Genomic DNA, 12,813 nt, shown 5'->3' with positions numbered 1-12,813 from the left:
GGTTCGCGTGGAAACAATGGGTCAAACTGTGGGACGTATGCCGGACACGTGGGACAGTTTACTGGAGGAAAAAGATCGCGTGCTGTATTGGAGCAGGGAAGTCCTGTCGCGGGTAACTGACAACGTTAATCAAGAAGAATCGTTTCAAATGGATTACAACAACGAGAAGATCGACAAGAAAGTCGACTTGTGGATAGAAACGAGCCGAGCACGAGTCGACAAAGTTCGAAGTAAACACCGCAACGTGCCGGAAGAATGTAAAATTCGCGTAACGAGAGAAATCGAGCAAGTAATTATTTTTGTTATTCGAACGCTGTTACGTAATAACGATCTTGTTTATCTGACACCGTTGGTATGCAAGAGAGTATCGCAGAAATATTGTTACTTTAATATTCGTCGTTTTTGTAATCGTTTATGTTCTTCGTTTACCGAAGGATGGTATAAAATATTTCTTTAATTTTTTATTTTTATATTTCAATTCAAATTTTTTCCGCTGACAAAGTAGAAACTCGCGATCAGATTTAACATTTATTAAGGCACATTCAATCGTAACGTTCATTTAATCACAAAATGAGTACGTTTGTTTTCGATCGTTGACACAAACATTTTGTCGAATGTGCGAATAAATACGTTGCCGTGATCAAACAATGAGTCTCGTTAATACGAAATTGGCAAACGTTTGTTTAGTGACTGCGCGATTTAAACAAAATGTAAATGCAACACATTTAAAATGAAGTATTTTTATTATTTATAACGCAAACAAAAAGTGAATAAATGTACTGATATATTTTATTACATGTAGATAAAGGAGGAGTTGAAGACGAAAATGAGAAACGATTACCAACGCGCATACGCGAACATAAACAAGCTCACGAATAAAATTGACAAACTAGGAATACAGCAGCGCAAGATACACGGGAAAATTCATGAACTTGAAAGCATTTGTGATGCCGACGTGAAAAGATTCCAAAAGAAATTCGGCCCTCTAAGGGTAAAAACGTTCAAGAACCTTGAGCTGGGCAAAAGATTCCTGTTCGAGGATAAAAGACTCAGACTGAAATTCGATAAAAAAGTACTGATCCTTACGTTTTTATTTTTACAATCCGTACTCGGAACAGTAAATACACGTTTCGTATGTTTCTGTGACACTAGGTTTACGACATCGACCACAAATACTTAGTTAAATGTGCCAAGCGTATTAATAAATTAATAAAGAATATTGAAAATCTTAAGTAATGACGATAATGAAAATAGACATGGAAATGACGATATGGAATGACGATAAGGAATAACGAAAAACGCTGAGCGCAAAAGGTAAGTCACATTAATGTGTACGTAATGCCGGCAACGTTACAGCAAACCGAGCGTCCGTGTTATTGAATCTTGGTTCGTATACAACCATGTAATGGACACGATATGATCTCAAATAACCGGAACGTTTTCCTAATAATGTTATGTCGTGCTCGATAGCTTCCGTTTGCCACGTTACGAAACATCACATTTCTCACACGGACAAATTTACATTAATTGAGTTTTGGCAACGGGAGAATAGAGCTTGCTAAATGATTGTCTAGCAAATGGGATATTTCAGGAAATTGTCGTTGCGCCACGCAAAGGCAACCATTTAAAATTATGCCTATCTACAGCTTCCCTCGACTCGTTATAGCGTACGGAATTACTTAACCTTGAACTTGTTTACACTTACGCGCGAGGAAAGAACTGTTTCGACGCAGTTCGCGATCGACGATCCAGACGAAGTAAATTATCACCTCGTAGATACGCGAGAAGCGAGATTAACATGTATCTCAAAGTAACTAAAAATTAGTTGGTACAAATAGGACCAAGGAGATTCCATGGCTCGAAATAAGACGAAAATCAAAAATGACGAATTAGTCTCTAATGCAAATTTATCTCATCGATCCTATTTCTGCCACTAATGCTGGACCACCCTGTACAGAACCGTGTATTTGTGTAATCGAAACAAGTTTTTTTTTTTATATAATTGCACTTATGAATGCATGTACATGCCTTAAGTATTAGCCTACTTAACTTAATCAGTCTTAGATTATTTGTACTTATTTTACTACTTATACCTACATTATAATGATAGTCTTTGGTGGAGTAGGAACGTGTCAATGATAAGGAGCGCCTTATCGAAACAAGGTTGTGTACTTAAAGTGTTATACCTGCCATCTACTTTTTCTACACCATACTTAATGAAACTTGTTAGCAAATATTCTAACTAAATAATTTCAAAACAGTCTACAAACCACTTATGGTTAATAGATAGATGGCTACTGATGCCAGCGATCGATTCTACCAGAGACGCGCCTGTATACAGGGTGTACGTTATAACGGTATCCACGATTATGGTCCCATTTAAATGATCTACCCTGTATACAAAGCGACGTTTTACGAGAGGTTAGAGAGGAAGAAGGAACATAAAAGATGTGAATATAAGGCCACGCCGGCCTATCCTATTACCAACATCGTTAGGGTAGGCTCACTCGGAGATTCTCCGAACCAGGAAAACAGAATACGAAAGGCAGTAGTTATTAAGCCACTTATCCCAAACACTGGGATCGTTTCGAGCATTTATTAAGCTGGCCTGTTTTTCTAGTTTAAATTTTAAATATTCAGTATTAAATTATTAACGAAGAAATTCTACAATCTAAAACAATTGTTTATGATCCAATAATATTAACGAGTTATGGAACATATACTGCAACGTAATAATTATAAACTGGAAATATTCCAGACTAGAAAAATCGAGTAAATTATTGCTGAATAAAGGTTTACTTTTATAATAATATATTATAAAGAAGGATCAGCAAAAAATTATAGTACTTTTTATTTAAACCTCGACTTCGTGCCTTAAAAATCACATGATATTGAAGTAGATTTCAATACCAGAAAATATATGTTTTTCTGAATATGCTCTAAATGGGTCACTGGTTCTGAATGTGTTAAACCAGTGCTGTCCTGGGATCTAGTTCCTCTCGACCCCCGCCCGGAAGGCAGTATTGTGTTTATATGGGCACACAAAACGCGATATCACTAGCGTTCATAAATACAGTAACAGAACACAGAGTGGAGTAAGCTCGGAAGCTTATTGTGGACTGCACTGGCTTAAGCGTATGGAGATGGCAACTCCATTACTACAGACAAACAATAAAAATCTACTTCTTTAAACAAATCGTCACTTGCAATGAAAAATGGACTTTATCTAACGGTCTAAAGTGAACGAACCAGTTTACTGGATAAAATAGAACTAGCAAATTACATGAAAAAAATTCTCACTTCATCCGACAAGGATTATAGATACTATTATTTAATAAGATGTGTTTACTGTGTCAAACTTCTATACGTATACTAGAGGACATTAAAATAAGTAAAAATGCATTAAATGTCCGAATTTAAACTTTGAGATACATATTTATCTCCTGGAAATGGTGATGGCAAAAATTAGTACTACCTGTGAAAGATTTACGCAGGAATCTTTATTTGAATGCATATGTTGACGTGTTACGGTCTCTAATTATCATGGATATGCGTTTCTTTCGTTTCACGAACGTAAAAAATGTCTGTGTTTTATAAATTTTTTCAGGAAATAAATTAATGTTCATAGAAATAAAAACGCGATTATTGCCAAAATCGCGATGCTGCGGAAGCACAACGGCGGTCATTGCAAGCCGGACATTATTAGGAGAACTGAAAACTCGAAGAGGTCTTTCATCTCCACTGCCTAAGTAATATGTACTGCCATCTGTGAGTAGTGAACTAAAAGTATAATGCCAGGCGTTACTACGTCTGAATATTCAAAGTTCCAAAAATTCCTTACGAATTGCGATTTCTTTCTTATAACATTTTTTAATTGTTGCGTTTGATGGTACGTCAGAGTACATTATTCATTATATAGACCAACAAATGCTAAGTATTCAGTAGAAATATTTACGAAATAACTTGTACTGACAATTCGGACTAACTTTATAAATCTTTGATGTCGTTTACTTATAACCAGTAGTTTTGGGACAAAATGTAGAAATTGATGCTTGTAATAGTTCGTCTCATCTAATTTTCACTGACTTCATGCATTGAAAAATTCTTTCAGTGAAGAATCGTAATAAATATTCACGTATCTAGACTTGTTAATAAATAAAGCGACGAATTTCATTGTAAAGGAATATTTAAGTTGCATTGATTAAATAGGTTTCGTATGAAATCGGCTATATTTAATATTCTTACAAAGAAACGCGAACAGATTTATTACGCAACTTAATAGTTAATATAATATACATATATGTATGCTTACCACGATTCCCATGCAAAATCTTCGTTCAACAAATGTATCAGTCTCCGCCCTCTTCTTAATTCTTACGAAAGAACATATTTTCTCACTACACCACTGTTAAGAATACCTGCGTTTCAAACGTATTTATTCATGGCTTCCTTTTTGTGCGAATGTGAATACTATGGCTAAAAACTATGTACATGCTACAATAGCATAACGACGATCTTTGCAAGCCGGATGTTAGCAGGAGAATAGAACGCGGGAAGAGGTGTTCTTCTTCCTTCCAAAATGTAGTATACCGCGCCATCTGTGACTAGTAAACTAAACAAATATTGTCAGGCATTTTATTTATTTATGTTATAATACTATGTACAATATCGCAGACGAGCGATAAAATAGACTGAATATTTAATGTATTTTTTTACCTGATATTTGTGGGGTCTTAATCCCATTATAAACAAAAAGTTAAAAATCATTAGCGTGTGTCTTACATCCGGTGATGCTCAACTGGTTGAGCACTCCATACGCCTTGTCCGATGCAGCCAATCAGAGGCGACGTACCATCTAGAGATTATTCTCTATTCCTATTGGCGAAAATTTACCGCCAAGTATGGCAGCTAGAATAGAAAATTATTTTGCGCGGCTTTGTGCATAGTTACGTTTAATATTATTTTGTTAAAAGTAATTATAGAATAGCTTGAGTCGTGTCCTATTTTTCATGTTGGGGAAAGGGAATCGAAGCCCTGTCTTGTCTCTTTGATGTTCTACAACACGCGAGGAGAGGAAGGAAAGAAACACATGCTCAGATTGCGCTGGAAAGGAATGGTTAACCACTTTCCTTGCGAGGGTTTGAACAGCATTCAAATCGCTTTGTGTTTAAAAGAAATTATTGGGATCTGATGCTCATCTGTTTCTAAAGAAAATTGCGAATGGAAATGTTTTTGAAGAAAATGGACTCTAGTGGTGAGCAGTCTAAATCTTTAAAACTTCTTTAAAAAAGAAAAAGAAATAAACACGGTATAAATATCGTACAGTTTAAATCCTTACTAAAGTTAAATTTTATGTTCTAAAAATATCTGTACATTTCGTTATAAACAATCCTATGTGTTAATAAGATCCGTGTAGCTTTCTTCTATGAATTTATTAATGTAATATATAATGTAATATGTTCTTTCAGTCTTTATATAATGTTTTATTACTTTTGTTGATTTAAAATATAACTGTTCTATAATATATCCAGTTGGTTGTAAAACTAAGGAATCTGTTTGGTATACCAATTATTGTCAGTTTTCATATTGGTTGAAATTAGGTTTATGAACTTGTCGATGTAAAATTGAAATCTGGCTTGTCTTTATTTTTACTGTTAATTGTTCCCTCTAGATTCCATTTTTGTAGAATGATACAGTTCACAAAGATGTCAGGAAGTAGTACTTTTAAGAAATCATTTTCATATATATTATTAGTTTAACAGGTATCGATACGTATGATAGAAAAATATGATCTATTAGTTAGGCAATATTGGATGTTAGTTGGTCTGAGTCTAGGTATGTAGCTATTGTTCCTGGCAGTTGTATATTTTGATTTTCATTGCCATGTAGTTTATGTTACAGTCTAGCTCCTTAAGTTAGTAATTTCTAGTGTAAGAATAATGTATATAAAACAAAGGGAGATAGATGAAACTTGAATTCCACCTATCTCTTTTTGTGTTTCTGCCTGTAACAACTTTCTCATGGTGAGATCTGATAGTCATTGTTAATTGGCTGCAAATTTAGAATTATTTAGGATATAAGAGAAAATTATTGTACTTTCTAAGTTTTTGTAAAATTTAAGAATGTAGAAAACTTCAAATGTTACAATGAAATTAAACACTTTGTATGTATACCTTAATGTTTCAATTAATGTTTCTTAAATAGGTGGCCTCCTACAGCAGACATGATGCTCTTTTGCTCGTGCTGGACAGGTTTCCAGCTATGCAGACTATCCCCTATGAGTATTTATTTAGTCTCCTATCCTCTGTTTATAAAACTTTTGTATATTGAGGTTTAAAATATTTAGATCTTTGAAACACTTTTCTGCAAATAATGCTAGTGCATAGATATGAAACAAATAGCCATCCATATTTTCCATACATTCACTCCTCCAGTTTTATTCGCTGTAGTGTCAGTCTCCTCATTCGTTTATTTCTAAGTTAAGGAAGTAAAGCTAGATTTGTCTTGACTCTATATAAAAGAAATATTTCAGTGTATACCTTATGTAAAAAATGGATCCCGCAATTACAGCAGATATTAGGATGAACGCAATAATTATTGCGAAAATACCGACATATTTCTCATTTGGTAGCCAGCGGAAAAGAAACCGCGTTGCTTGATCTTCCATCAGATGCGTACGCCAGTTTGGAGGTCCTAGAACTTGCAAATGTACAAAATTTCGTTTGTTTACGTCTCGTTGGCCCGAGTATAGTTCAAACCACCTCTATTTAAAAGTTCACTATTGATCTGATCAATAGAAATTTTTACTTTATTTCGTTCTTTGTATCTCATTACCTACCTTTAACAGAAATTATATTTGTTATCCAGACAAAATTGAAATCGTTTTGTTTGACAGTGCACTGCCATAGTCCATCGTGCGTTCTATTAACTGTTGAGACATGCTGTGTATTTGCAGCGATAGGAAGCGTGATACCATAATCTTTCCATGTTTTATTTTCGATCGACCAAGATATTTGAAGCTCTGAATATACATGACCTAGGATCGTACAATGACATACTGTGGTCATGCTTAGAGTTTCTCGTATTTGTACATTCTTCTCTAAAGGAATTACTGCCAAACTTATCACTTTGATGATCGAGTACGTTCCATCTATCCGGTGCAAGGTCATTGCATAAACGCCAGAATCATTTGGCGATGCTTTAATTATTTCTAAAGAAATATACAGATAATTACAGCTTGTTTTCATTGAAATATTACTACGTACCGATATTATAATCTTTCATTTCCACTCTGCCAGCTTCTTCTTGCACGAAGATGCCGTTCAAAGACCACTGCATTTCAGAACGAGGAGATTCCTCGCTAATCAATTTGACAATATCAGAATCTGAGTCAATTCTCGTCGATTGAAATTCTTTTACAACGAGAGCAGTGTTGTTAGTTCGAATCCTTCGGTTTATCAGAGTTAATGTATCTGTTTAAAAAATGTTGTAAATTTATTAGATAGTTACCCGCTTAGATAAAGAGTTTACCTTCTGTTATGTCACCGCAAAGAATTTCGTTGCAACGACCCGTCATGGTATTCGGTCCTAAACATGGTTCTCCCTTAAAATTAGCTTTCGGAGAATCACAGCGTCGTTTTCTAGTTCCCGAACCACCATTACAACTTGCACTGCATGTCCATGGTCCCCATTCCGACCATCCACCGTCGATTGGAGGTCCGTCTATGTCTGTGGAAATTAATATTTCTACAATAAATAAAGTATTATTAATAGATAGACATGCAATGCTCAGATTCATTATTTTACCTATCGGCATACAATTCACTGACCAAGTGGCCCAACCACCAGGATCAACGCCAACGGAAAAGAAATAGAATATGAGAGGGCTAACGTGTTCATAGAGAAGCACTCTTGTCGCGTTACAGAATACTTTAAGAGTATTATCAGACCACCTTGAAATTTTAAAGAACTTATATCAGTGTTTACACGAAAAACATTGCATATTTATTTTGTCAAGCCTTACTTAATTGTGATGTTAGTCCACGAATATGTCGTAAATAAAGATCTTATTGTCCTCTCTATATGGAAAATTGTTACTTTGGGGTACGTGTTTCTTGTGAACTGTATCCACTGATCCTTTTCGCTCAGTGTGAGCGAATAAAACCTGTTTAAGAAGTACTTATATCAGACTATGTGCCCCCTAAAATCATTTAACTTTTTTCTAAAACATAAAGTAATATTTGTAGGGATTTTCAACGACAGGGATTAATTACAATTATTTTGAAAGAATATTTAATATGAAAAAAATAAAATACAGTTCTCTATTATCGTCTTCACTCTCTCAATATTCTCGCGCAACTGAACTCACTTTTCATACACGATCACATTCAGTCACCGATTCGTACACACATGCATTCTTATTCCGAAGAATTATCACGTGCTCCAAACACTCCTTGTTGTCCCACATATTTATTAATATTTACCCTGGTGTTGCAGGCAATAAAAACAAGGGTATGTAAATTGTACCCTTTCCTCGAATATGAAACGTCACTTGCGATGGATGTGTCACTTCTTCTTTGTTCCACGCTGACAGCGATAAAATTCTAACATAACGATTTGTTTTCGTGTTTTCAATTTGACAATCTGTTAACATTAAGAATTAACAAAGAGTACTACACACAGATCTTTAATACTAACATCATTGCTTTAATCTTCCAAAATAATAACACATTATGAGCACACCTGAGTCGTCATTGAAAGAAATGCCAACAGCTCGTCCTTTTTCACTGTTATAATAGTAATACGTTGGTAAAAAGGCATTATCCGGATCGTAATGAGTCCATTCAAATAGCGGCGTAGGTTCGTCTTCGTAATAAAGTAAAATTTTTCCTCGGGGAATACTGAGTATAAAATTAGTCCATTTCCCTAAGAAAAGTAAGTGTGGCAAGGTCTTCTTTTTGACCAAAGCAGCAGCTGCAAGCGAACAGAACGTCCCGTTAGAAATGAGACTAAATAAATCTCTGTCTAACCAGTCACCTTCGTTTTCCGATTCATAGTAAAGAAGTACTTTCTCATTGTCCAAAGCTCCTATTTTAAGGATGTAACGCGATTTTAACCCGTCGTCGGCTATCAGGACGAACGTAATAGAATCTGGTTGATCTGGTTCCCAGGCTTTCAAGGAAAACCGTAAACCTTCGACGCGATATTCGGGTAAAACGTACAAACGTCTGCCATTAGCATCTCCTCTGATAAGAACAGTAAACTGTTCTGTAAATTGAAAGTAATGCAAGTAAATTCGCTAATATTAAACAGTGTAGCGTAAATCTTTTACCTGATTTTTCACAATCTTTTACATTGCAAACATCTTGCAGTACCAAAGGATCCGTAGTATAACACCAAGTGCCAGCAATATTACGCGAGGGATTTCTGCAATAATTGCTAGCACTTTTAGCACTGCCGTCTGAATATAAGCTATCGTTAAAATACTCTCGATTAATGTTGGCAACTAAGCTAGCTTTTTGGGTGTTTGTCGTCGGACTTGAATCGTATTTTGTTAACCACTTGTCGCAATTACGTCCAGAACGCGTTTCTGATAATGTACCTACGTAGTCGTTTGCGGTTCCAGCCATTCGGCACTCTGGAAATTAAATATGATAGTTTGTATTTATATTCCGATATAATCTACCTTCAGATTGTTTACCTGAAGATCTGCAGTTCCGAATTGGGCAGTACTGCTTTGAAATAAGTTCTTTTTCTTGAGATGTAAGTGCGTAACAATAGGGACCGTTGGGATCGCGAGTAGGATTTCTGCATTTATTCAACGCTTTCACAGCAGACCCGTCAACAAAGTTTTTATCATTTTTTTCTTCACCGGGCACCTGATTAAACAAATTGAACCGATTAAAATTAGTATTCTTACGATGATAGCTGTTTATTGGAACCTACAATGTACCTCTTTCGATACCCACGGAACACAAGGAATTTCATTAACGCTTGTCCATTGCGTACCGTTATACTCGTAACCTTTTGCATCAGAGATGCAATTTGGTAACGTCGGCTCTTCTACAGCATCTGCTGCTGTTATTTCATAAAAATAAATTTGTTGTATTATTTTTTCGGAGTTTGATTCATACTGATTGCATAAAAGCATCGTTACCTTCTGGAGAGCAAAACAGTGTCCAGTGCGCTATAGTGTTTTCACTTCCAATGCTAAACCATCTTAAAGTTACAAAGAAATTGTTATTCATGTATAAAAGCTCGACGGCTGCTCTGGTTTTTTGCAAAAATAGACGAAAGTGTTCTCCAAAAATGCTGCAGGATACAGTATTATGTGTAAAGTGATAGAAAATGTTGTATTTCCAATGGTCGAATTTATCAACCTGATACTGAATTCTTTCCAAACCCAAAAATCAAGTATGCCTCTATTTGGAATTTCTTTCAAATACTGCTTAACTGACTCCTTGGTTTCCTGGTATATTAGTGATATTATATCTTTGCCTATTGTCACCTACATTGTCACTCGATAAAAGAACAAACTTTCAACAATTGTTTCTGTATATCACCGGGGGTAACTTAAAATTATATTTGTTAGATCTTTACCGTTATTGAAGGGTATTCCAGTGTCGGCGTTTGATATAACCGAATGAGAATATTCCGACGCGCGCGAACATGAAATCGCACATCAGCCGTGTCATTATTTCGTTGTATGGCCCATACTCTGGAAAACTCAATTCCAAACGTCGTGTGAACCTCGCAGTCTGAAAAAGGAAACGAAGAGATATTTATTGAGGTTGAGAAGTTAAATGACTACAACGAAATAAGTCTTTATGTGGTAACTTGATTATGGAAAACATTAAAAACGTACGCTTTTGACAGAACTCGGTGCTCCATAAAACGCCTGTCCCTCGAAGTCCATAATGGAAAAATGTTCCTCGATACAGATACGTGATAGCGCGTCTCCTTTTATATTCTTGCATAAATAACGGCTTGAACGTACCCTCCAGACCCACAGATATGAAACCACCACCCCAGGTCATCCATATCCTCGTCCATTTTGTACCAAGTAAAATTTCGGGAGTGTTTTCGAAGTTCTCTTCTTCCTGGCACAAATTCAATGACAATATCGATCGGTTATAGTTCAAGCAATTAAAGAGGAAGATTAAATTTAATGGAAATTATACTAACATTGAACTTTGGATATGTCTGGCGACTTCCGAAATTTGCGAATGATATTTCGACTCCTGCACTCCACTCTTCGGCTATTTTGATAGAGGAAACTGGGACTGGTAGGATACTAAGTAAAATTCGCGCCTCTCCCTGTAAATAAATGTTCTACACTGTGGAGAATCCAAGAAAAATAGAAATGTATCGTGATTATTTTATTTGAACAGTTAATACAAAAAATACTGACTCTTTTTTCATCGCTAGGATTCCATAATTTTATCCAAAACGAAACATGACCGCTAGCTAGATTTAATTTTGTTAGTATACCGTAGTTGGATACGTTTTTGGTAAATGTGAAGCAATCTGAAGAATATAGATTATTACAAACATATACACGGTATACGACACTTTACAAACTACCTTTATCGTCGCAGAATTGTGTGTCGCAATATTCTTTCTCGACATAATCAGAATATTCCTGTTTAACGTAGCACCATGGGCCGCCATGGTCGCCTGTTGGATTTCTGCAAAAACTGCCGGCCTTCTTGACAGACTCGTCAGGGAAGTCTTTTCCTTCGAAATTTGGGTACTAAAAGATTGGACCAAGTTACAGTTAAATTTAGTGGGTTAAATATTTAATTCACCTTCGCATCTTCAAGTTTGTGGTGCTTGTGCCACGATTGGCATTTTCCCCCTGACGCACTAATTTTTCTACTTCCGCCATATTCAGCCCCTGGTCCCGACACTTTACATTCTAATCGATTATAAGGAAGATAGTGGGAAAACATATACATATTAAAAATAATTTGATGTCTTCTATTCGACCAGAAACATTTCTCACAAAATATCATTTTCATTACCTTCAAAATTACATAAGGGTACATCGCATTTGTCATCTATGAGTGAAGGATCCAAAGTATAACACCATGGACCTTTGACGTCTTCTGTTGGATTTCTGCAGTAATTTTTTGCATTTTTTATCGATCTTTCGGGAAAATCATGATCGCCAATATCTGTACTGACCTGATATAATAGTTTTAAAATCCAATGTTTCGAGTCATAATAAAATTTGATTAAATAAAGAGTAATATGACCACCCCCATATCAAAATTAATTAAACTAACCTCATGTATTGGTTCTTCCGAGTACCATGATTGACATTGAGTATCACCAACTGTTTTTGCTATTGAACCTCGGTATTCTATCCCTTTATGCGTAAGTTTACATTTCATCATATCCGTACGCGACGCATTATGCACTGCAAAATGCAAAATGAAAATACGTAATTCTATTTTCACGGTCTGTTTCGTTAATAAAATAACATTGTTTATTCTTCCTTACCTTTCTCGATCAAGGTTAACGATATCAAACAAACTTTAATTACAATGTTAAGTTTTGAAGTTAAAGTCGTACAATAGCTTCTTTTGCAATTCATATTCATCAACAAACTAATATTCTCAAACATATTTAATTATTACATTTTCAAGTAGTATAAAATTAAATATATTTTGAAATAAACTTTGATACAAATCTAATATTATTTACAGCTGTTATTATGAATTACTCATGAAACAACTGAATGTTTTAAATACAAAATACAATGCTGAACAAAAGTATTGACGTGTTTTAAATATTAAGACGCACAAAGCT

General features: G+C 35.3%; 2 protein-coding genes and 1 long non-coding RNA gene across 3 annotated transcripts in view; 1 reads left to right on the top strand and 2 right to left on the bottom strand.

Moving 5' to 3' along the window:
- Positions 1 to 4,824, bottom strand: part of LOC122405361 — a 28,077-nt gene extending 23,253 nt beyond the window's left edge. The window contains exon 1 of the long non-coding RNA XR_006259758.1: positions 4,313 to 4,824. This is a non-coding gene — a long non-coding RNA (uncharacterized LOC122405361). The remainder of the gene's footprint in view (positions 1 to 4,312) is intronic.
- On the top strand, positions 6 to 2,523 carry LOC122405360. The gene is made up of 4 exons (XM_043410044.1): positions 6 to 289; positions 803 to 1,072; positions 1,153 to 1,314; positions 2,287 to 2,523. Exons 1-3 carry the CDS (start codon positions 17 to 19, stop codon positions 1,234 to 1,236), a joined length of 627 nt encoding a protein of 208 aa, XP_043265979.1. The 5' UTR covers positions 6 to 16; the 3' UTR covers positions 1,237 to 1,314; positions 2,287 to 2,523.
- A 1,954-nt stretch (positions 4,825 to 6,778) lies between the features above and the next one.
- Positions 6,779 to 12,598, bottom strand: LOC122405108. The gene is made up of 22 exons (XM_043409620.1): positions 12,505 to 12,598; positions 12,288 to 12,421; positions 12,024 to 12,186; positions 11,808 to 11,917; positions 11,584 to 11,752; positions 11,411 to 11,526; positions 10,865 to 11,099; positions 10,600 to 10,757; positions 10,380 to 10,507; positions 10,157 to 10,311; positions 9,953 to 10,077; positions 9,701 to 9,878; positions 9,539 to 9,637; positions 9,332 to 9,505; positions 9,037 to 9,267; positions 8,743 to 8,973; positions 8,484 to 8,643; positions 7,807 to 7,952; positions 7,531 to 7,728; positions 7,266 to 7,472; positions 6,839 to 7,210; positions 6,779 to 6,786 (listed from the first exon to the last, which is right to left on the bottom strand). The coding sequence occupies exons 1-22, from the start codon at positions 12,596 to 12,598 to the stop codon at positions 6,779 to 6,781; spliced, it is 3,591 nt and encodes a 1,196-aa protein (XP_043265555.1).
- Between the last annotated feature and the right edge of the window lie 215 nt (positions 12,599 to 12,813).

Source organism: Colletes gigas, unplaced genomic scaffold (assembly GCF_013123115.1).
Source record: "Colletes gigas isolate AHSC1104 unplaced genomic scaffold, ASM1312311v1 Colletes_gigas_Sc00004, whole genome shotgun sequence".
NCBI lineage: Eukaryota > Metazoa > Arthropoda > Insecta > Hymenoptera > Colletidae > Colletes > Colletes gigas.
The sequence above is the reverse complement of the archived record's forward strand: the minus strand, read 5'-3'. Positions and strand labels throughout refer to the sequence as shown.

Bases quoted from the DNA above. Each gene is read 5' to 3' on its own strand.
- LOC122405108 (XM_043409620.1), bottom strand. From the start codon at position 12,598: ATGAATTGCAAAAGAAGCTATTGTACGACTTTAACTTCAAAACTTAAC. The intron at 7,729-7,806 runs GTAAAATAATGA...TAATTTCCACAG, and splicing joins AGTGAATTGTATGCCGATAG to ACATAGACGGACCTCCAATC. The intron at 7,211-7,265 runs GTACGTAGTAAT...ATATTTCTTTAG, and splicing joins AATGAAAGATTATAATATCG to AAATAATTAAAGCATCGCCA.
- LOC122405360 (XM_043410044.1), top strand. From the start codon at position 17: ATGGGTCAAACTGTGGGACGTATGCCGGACACGTGGGACAGTTTACTG. The intron at 290-802 runs GTAATTATTTTT...TATTACATGTAG, and splicing joins TAACGAGAGAAATCGAGCAA to ATAAAGGAGGAGTTGAAGAC. The intron at 1,073-1,152 runs GTACTGATCCTT...CTGTGACACTAG, and splicing joins GACTGAAATTCGATAAAAAA to GTTTACGACATCGACCACAA.